This window comes from Fulmarus glacialis, unplaced genomic scaffold (genome assembly GCF_000690835.1).
Source record: "Fulmarus glacialis isolate BGI_N327 unplaced genomic scaffold, ASM69083v1 scaffold42275, whole genome shotgun sequence".
Classification (NCBI taxonomy): Eukaryota; Metazoa; Chordata; class Aves; order Procellariiformes; family Procellariidae; genus Fulmarus; species Fulmarus glacialis.
The window spans coordinates 11,296-18,872 of NW_009211858.1; the positions used below are offsets into that span (position 1 = coordinate 11,296).

The 7,577-nt window shown below is 42.1% G+C and overlaps 1 protein-coding gene across 2 annotated transcripts in view; it reads left to right on the forward strand.

Annotated features, from left to right (window-relative positions):
* The first annotated feature begins 1,321 nt into the window (after positions 1-1,321).
* Positions 1,322-7,577, forward strand: part of CDC42 (cell division cycle 42) — a 15,404-nt gene continuing 9,148 nt past the window's right edge. For both annotated transcript variants that reach the window (XM_009577684.1, XM_009577685.1), the window contains exons 1-2: positions 1,322-1,468; positions 6,331-6,403. In XM_009577684.1, the coding sequence (XP_009575979.1) occupies positions 1,364-1,468; positions 6,331-6,403 (178 nt within the window). In that variant the 5' untranslated portion in view covers positions 1,322-1,363. The remainder of the gene's footprint in view (positions 1,469-6,330; positions 6,404-7,577) is intronic.

Consider the following 7,577-nt stretch of genomic DNA (forward strand, 5'->3'; position numbering starts at 1 on the left):
TTGTGGGAATGGTGGTGGTTAGTATTCCCCCACAAGTCCTGTTTTTCAGGAACTTCTGAGGATGTTTATTATCAGGGTAGCTGGCTCTGTCTAAATCTTTGAGCATCCCTGCAGCATGTGCAGAAAAGCTAGTGGTATATAAAGCATTGCCACCATTCTGAGGGTAAATTTGCTGCAATGGATGACTCTTCTTGTCCTCTCCCCCCACACCCTGGCAGGGGGTAACTCAGTTTGCAAGCTTTTGCTGCTGTAAATAAAAGGACTTCCAATAATATGGACATGTTGAAAGTCAGTGGGAGCTTTGCCACTAGGCTTGCTGAGGTCAGGATTTCACACCTGTATGGGAACGAATGGCCAGAGGAGTTGTACTTTTCTAATTAAAGTAATATATTAATGAAGGGCAGCTGTGTCTGGCACTGGAGGTTGATAACTAGTGTTTAGAGGAGGTATTGATGGCAAATACTGGTTTAGTTCATGTGCTGAAGTCTGTGCTGGGTCAGTGCTGAAGTAGCTGGGTGCATCATGATTTTGTAATGTCTGGAGAGTAATACCGTTCCTTGGATGCCCTGCTGAGCTGCTCAGTTCTGTTAGCCACTTCAAAGCGGGGATAAAGGTACATGTTAAGTAGCAACTTTAACCAAAAGGTTGTAGAACTGTACTTGGGCTTTTAAAAAAAAAAAAAAGCAAAGCAGGGGGAGGAGGAATTAATCATGTTTACTTCTGTCTGTACCTGCTTATTTTTATCCCATAAACTAGTTTCAAAGCTCATACTGCTGTGTTTGCTGCTGAGCTTTCTTTCCTGAAGTGTTCTCCAGAGCGAAGATCTCTTGGGAGGCATGTATGTTACTTGGGCAGCTATCAAGACCCAAGCTTACACTTTCAGCTTTCAGTGCATTTAAGGCTGGATGCTTCTATGCATTAAAAACAGTCTGGGAAAGCCTGAAGACGTTTTTTGCCCACCTCTAGGTAACTAGGCAAAAATCTCACTGTATATTAGAGTGACTGAATTTACCTAGGCCTTCTTCCCAGTGTAGAAAAGCGACCATGCCAAACAGAGTCTTAGCTGGTGTTTAGCAGTGGTATGCAGTGGGAGGGGTCCAGCTGTAGGGAGGAGGTATTTGCATTTATGAAAATGAGCAACTTCCTATCTTATGTGTATGATGGAGAGAACAGATCTACCAACTCATCTAGGAATGTCTCGTTTTCAGATCCCATACATGCTGTTAGTGGTTTGGGCTCCAGTCAAAGCTCATCAATGATATGTACTTATATCTAGTGAGAATGAGAAACATCTAAATAATGTGTATCTCTCTTTTTTTTCTTCTAGGTTCTCGTTGAGTTGATATTCTAGTAGACTTCAGCTATGCAGACGATCAAGTGTGTAGTTGTGGGTGATGGTGCTGTTGGTAAAACCTGTCTCTTAATTTCTTACACAACAAATAAATTCCCATCGGAATATGTACCAACGGTAAGTGAGAGAATGGCTCCAGTTGTTCTTTGGGCATGGTGGGGTAGGGCAGCATGAATTTCCTTCCTAACCAACCTTTGTGGCATGCACGCCTTGATACTTGTTCTTATAGCGTGCTTTCCTGTTGGAGACTGACTAATACGTCATGGAAAAGTAATGATCGGTGTGTTTGGTACAGTGTTGCTACCAGTCTCTCGCATTACCTGGTAGTGTTGCGATGCCTTTCCTGTATCTGGTCAGTTCTGTTTATTTGATGGCCACCAGCTAGATTCTGTGACCAAGATTATTTGCAGTTGTTAGGACTGCTAAGTGGAGAGCAAGCAGCAGTAACACCTGCTCTCCAGCTTGCTCTCTCAGTTCTTGCCACATCTTTATTTTTAGGGAAAGTAGTATTTCATGTTGCTAGAATAGTCAGTTGACTACAGTTAACATTTTCTGATGGTTGTTTTTGCTTTGCAACTCTGAAAGATCCAGAGGTCGTGCAGTGAATTATGGAGTGTGGCTAGTTCCTTCTCACATGCTTTACTGAAGTCATGTTTGGATCTAGACTGCCCAGTCTCATTCATTTGTACTTCTAAACACTTGCGAACTTTGTGTGTAGTCCTTGACTGTTTCTGGGTAACCTTTTTGAGTCTTATAGGCTCAGTTTTCTGAGATACTGAATCCCTTGGCTTATCTAAAGATCAAATTGGGAGCAGTTTGCTGACTGCCTGCAAGGCACATGTGCATTATTTTTCTAATAGAAAAGTGCTTTTCTTAATATTGCATATGCAAGATCAGCGTACTGACACTGAGGTGGTTCAGTTTTTTAGTGAGGTTGCTGCAAGAGACTTTGACATCTGGATGCTCTTTTTATTAGTTTTCTCTGTTACGGACCTTAAAAAGCCATCTTCTACACATAAAAATTGAAGAGTTTATCCAGATACCTCAAACAAATTTGGATCTGGAAATGCATTGTGAAGAGGTTGAATGCCTGTTATTATGAAGCAACTTAAAAGAACAGATAGCTCCTCTGAGATGCTGGGTAGCTCCTGCCTGATGGCTCTTTCAGAATAGCTACTTCTTTATAAAAATGTCCTCTCTTTGTGGAAAAGAAGTTGCAGTGAACTTCATTGCCTCTTTTTGAGGTATTGGCTTTGTATAGTATCCAAAGATCTTCAACATTTGAGGTTTGTTAGGAGTAGGACAGACTTCCACAGAACGAAAATGTTTGTGTTTAGTTGTAGATCTGGAACTAAAGATGAAAGGACTCCCAAACCCAAGAGTATTCAGGTTGGATGCAGTGACCATTGTTAGGCATGGAGACCCAAGTTCAGCCTCTCTCATGGAGATCCTCTCATTATGGACTGGTAGAGAAGAAGTTGCATTTAAAACTGCATTTTGCCGTTCTCAAGATTTTGAGTGGTGCCAAGTATCCTGGTGTGATGCTCCTAGGACAACCACATCCTGTGCTGAACCTGTGGAAGTCTGCTTGCTGTGTTTAAGCTATTCTTTATGGTCAAGCCAAAACAAAAGTGGTCAGTGAGTTCAGGCAGTGAGTGTTTCTATACTTAGCCTTAGTGAAGTGACCCTTAATTATGTTGAAAAATGTTATAATCTTAAAAATGCGTATTTTGAAACCTTGTGAGTTTGTCTGCTGATCTGCAGATGGTAGTACTGTCTATAAATCCCTGCTAACAAGCCATACGGAAAAACTACTCAAAGAAACAAAGTTACTTGCTCGTCAGGTGTGTTCAAGGTGTGCTAAGGCTTATTCATAGTGCCTTTTAAAACTGTCCCATGTTTCCGGAACAGTATTTACCTCTCAACCTCATGGCTTGAGGAACTCGCTGTTTTGGGGATATCACAGGCCTATCCCTAATTTTGTGTATGGCCTAGAGGTGTATTTCAAACTCTGGAAACTGGTAAGTAACCTCTGATATTCTGGCCAATGCTTCTAGTAATAAACAAGCAAAGAAATCTAATAGGTAGCATTGTTCCCAAAATGAGAGCAAGCTGTCTGAGAGTCGACAAGCCTTAATATCCCCAGAATGTTTGTGGCTGAATAAGGATCCTAGGGTAAAGTGGGCAGGACTCAAACTGCTTAACGGAAGTGTTTAAGCAGGAAAAGAACCTGGAGATAAATTTCAGATTTTGAGAACGTGGTAAATACTGGTGGTAGCTCAAGGCCAGCGTGCTGACAAACACCAGGAGTCCAACTGCAGCAGCTACTGCGAAGTCTCTCTTGAGAGGAAGGTGGCACCCTTCTTCCTTGAGCGTGTCCACTGCTACAAGGCACACAGCAGTTAGTAGAAGGTAGGGGTGCTTTAGCAGATCAGTAACAGTCTGGCTTCAAACTGAGCTGCTCTGCGTGTGTAGGCACTGGACTGGCTGGTGTAAACCGCCTGTGCTGTTGCCTTGTGTAGCTGTACTTGCGCACCACAATCGGAGCAGTGCTCTGTGGCAGTGTGGCCAAAACATTGATGGAGGAGGCACCAGTTCAGACTGATAGATTAGTTTTTTTCACTTGACTCTGTGTTTTGCAGCTCTTTCTGTTCTTTGAGGATATTTCCCGGTGGGAGATGGGTTTCGTACTGGTACTGCACGTGGCTTGTCACCTGCGTGTTTTTAATGTCATTGCTGTTCTCAAAAAGGGCAGCGAGGGGCATGTCTGTGGAAAGGCACTGGCAGTGTTTGGGTGGTGGTGAGTCCTGTAACAGGAAAGCTCATGCCACCAGCTGTAATGGGCTGTCTGGCATTGGCAGGAATTGAAACTTCTTGTTAGGCTAATTGTTGCTCTGGTTTTTAACCTGTTTGGCACAATTAAGGATGAAATTGTCTGTGGATTATGCAATGAGACTGTAGTTGCCAGATTTGTCTGAAGGCTAGCCTTGTAACCCCGGTCTCCTTAGGGCTGAACCTCAGACCTTTTCAATAGTGGCTGTACAAAAAAAAAAAAAATCCCATTTTGCAGATAGACAGCTTAAAACAAACAAACAAAAAACCCAACCAATAAACAAAAGAAACGTGAGGGAAGATACATGGTAATCCTCCTAAAGGGCAGCTACAGGTAGTATTATTGACTGCTGTTCACTAGGCAAAAATGAGGGGTTGTCTTTGGGGGATTAAGCTGCTGACCATCTGAAAGAGCAAACGCTCTGACCTTCAACGTGGAGCATTCCAGTTTCTTGTTCTGGTTCTATTTCTACCAGTAGATGAGTTCTCATCCTGACCTGTCCTTTGGAGTCTTGAAGTTGTAGTCATTGCGTATTGATATGCCCTGTGAAATGCCTTCCACCCTTCTCCAGCCTGAAGATCTTATTTGTAGCTGGACACTTTCTGGGGTGTTCAGTAGGGCAAACTCAGTGCAATGTGTAGAGGATTGGGCTGCAGGTAATGGAGATGAGTGTTGACATCTCTTGCAGTACTTCAAAATCCTGACATCTCTTGCAGTACTTTAAAATCTTGAATGCTAATCCAAAATAGTATGAGAGGTGGACTTCTAGCTGATGTTCCTGGGGATATGCAGCATGCTGTGGCCATAGCTGCTTTCTCAGATGCTGTGAGTTGTGACAAGTTGAAAAAATTAGCGTGGTGTCAGGTATTGCTTTACCCAGAACAGTCAGGTGGAAAGGAGACAGATCTGAACTCTTGGAAGTTCAGTTTTGAAGTGCTGTCTTGCTGGTCTTACCTCAGTTTTTAGTGGGATTTTCTCAAGGACCTAAGCTCTTACTAAAGCCCTGTTAATAGATGCATGTGACTGCTTATTTCTCCATGTCCCTCCCTCCTCACTTCACGAAAAGCTTTTGAGATGACCGCTAGCCTCTTTAATGTTGCGGTTTACTTCAGCTGTGGGAACTGCTCAGACTTCAGTTTTGTGTTGAAGCAGAGCTTCCCTATCCTTATTTGGAGCTCTCAACTGTCTCTCAGTAACCTTGCAGCACAGTATGCAGGGACAGTTGTTCGTTTTTTTTTTTTGCAGTGGGAAGGATTTTTTGCCAAAGGTACTTTCTGAAATAGTGCCTATTGTGGTTCTGAAGATAAAATGGTTATTGAAATTAAGGATACTGACCTCAGACAGTACACTCCTTAATGCTGAGTATGTGGGTGTTGAAGAAGAAGGCTTTGGGTAGGTCCTCATGCTCAGTTGTGTTGTAAACAAGTTACTGGGGGAAGCATTTTTGGTAGTGTTAGCTTTTGATCTGTGTAGCGGGTCTGCCCTTGAGGACAGGACTATTGTGCCAGATGCTGTACAGAGACAATATAACTTGGTCTTCTGGAGCTAGATTCTCCATTTAGATTGTGAGTGAATTTGACACAGACTGATTTTGACCAACTATATTGCTTCCTCCAAAGATGGAGGATAAATTCCTGTTGAAAAGGTGGACTCTGTATTGAATTGCCTAGGTGTTCAGAAGGATGAACTTCAGAGGACTCTGGTCCTGTGAGAAGCAGCCCCATAGCTCTGTTGCCCTGAAGGGCAGGGCTGAAGTTTATCAGTTCTTTGTGGGGACGTGTTTACTGTGTCAGACCAAGTGTGAAGGTTGAAATTTCTGTGGCAATGTGGGAAACCTCTTTGCAATTACAGGCAAGAGCTCTGGCAAGTGTTTTGCTCAGTGGCTTTTACCCTGTTATATGCAGTGGTGTACCTAGTGTGCCTGTGCTTTAGATACCTCATGGAAACAGCTCTTGCATCCCAATTCCAAATTGAATTGTCCTGTTAACAGCCTTAATGGTAATCGCATTGTAAGCCTAACGGCTTCTGTTATCCTGTGCAGATGACTCTTGTACAAATCGGGGGTGGTCTGGCAAGGTAAGTAGGACAATGGTTTGAAAGATGGCTTGTTCGCATCCTCTTAAATGTGTTTCTCTTTTTTTACCAGGTTTTTGATAACTATGCTGTAACAGTGATGATTGGAGGAGAGCCTTATACCCTAGGCCTCTTTGATACTGCAGGTGAGAAATCAAGTGCTTGTGTCATTGTAACTGCCCAAGATTTAGTTGAGGTGTTGCTGAACATGAAGGTGTACAGTTGGTTCTTTTTTTGTTTTTAAGAAAGGGAAAAATCTTTTTGATTCTTCTTTCCTGACCTTTGGGGAATTGCTAAATTGAGTTTGTTTAAAAAAAAAAACAGACAAAAACCAAACAACAAACAAACAAAACAAGCAAACAAACAAAAACACCCCCCTAAAACCAAAACAAACCCCAAACCAAAACAAGAAAACCTTCCACTTCTTTTAGAGCTGTTTTATTTTGTGACACCAGATGACAAGTTTTCAAACTTTCACCTCTAATCTAGGGGATACCTGAAGGATAAGGGGTTTCTATGTTTTTAAACAAAATTAAAGGAGAAAATTGTGTTGAATAAAATATGTGGATTGTATGTGGTTTTTGTTTAGTAAATAGCCTATTTTTTTGACCAAATGTCAAGACAGAATGACTAACATTAGAACATCTTAGATGTGCACGTGGCATGTCTCTGCGTTCTTAACATGGATGAAATCAGGATGTTGTGTGGAGTTTCATAAGCCCTCTCACTGTGTGCTTTTTTAAATTAAAAATAAATCTGCAGGCTTCTTTGTTTATGGTTATTAGACTGTATCTCAGTTTCTGGCTGGAGAAATCTACAATGATTAAACAGCTACACACATTGCTTTGCACATGTGAAAATTTAGCAAGAAAGGGTAGAAGCTGGTTCAGCTGCTAGTTACCGAGTCCCCAACCCATAATAATACCAAAGTGGTATGGCAGCATCTGTTATTGTAAACTCTCCTTCAAGAGAGTCCTTCCAGAGAGCTTAGTTGGTAAGCTGTTACCTAAAATTGTCTTGATAGAACTTAATCTGTTTCCAGCTTTATTCTTACAGATGCATCACTAGTGTCTTACACAATTAATGAAATGATCTTATGCTTCCTGTTAAGCACTGTAACTTCAATTAGCTCTTCACATTCTTCTCCCAAATGCGATTTGTGTGTTAGTTATTGCAGACTCCGTAGCTGATGGATAAGGAGTTAAGTAGAGAAGAGAGGCTCCTTCCTGACACACATTGTATAGGCTGCTGTAGGGACCAGTACTTAGATGGCTCTCAACTACAGCATGCTGGTACCTGCATGGGTGAAAGCTGTGTTAG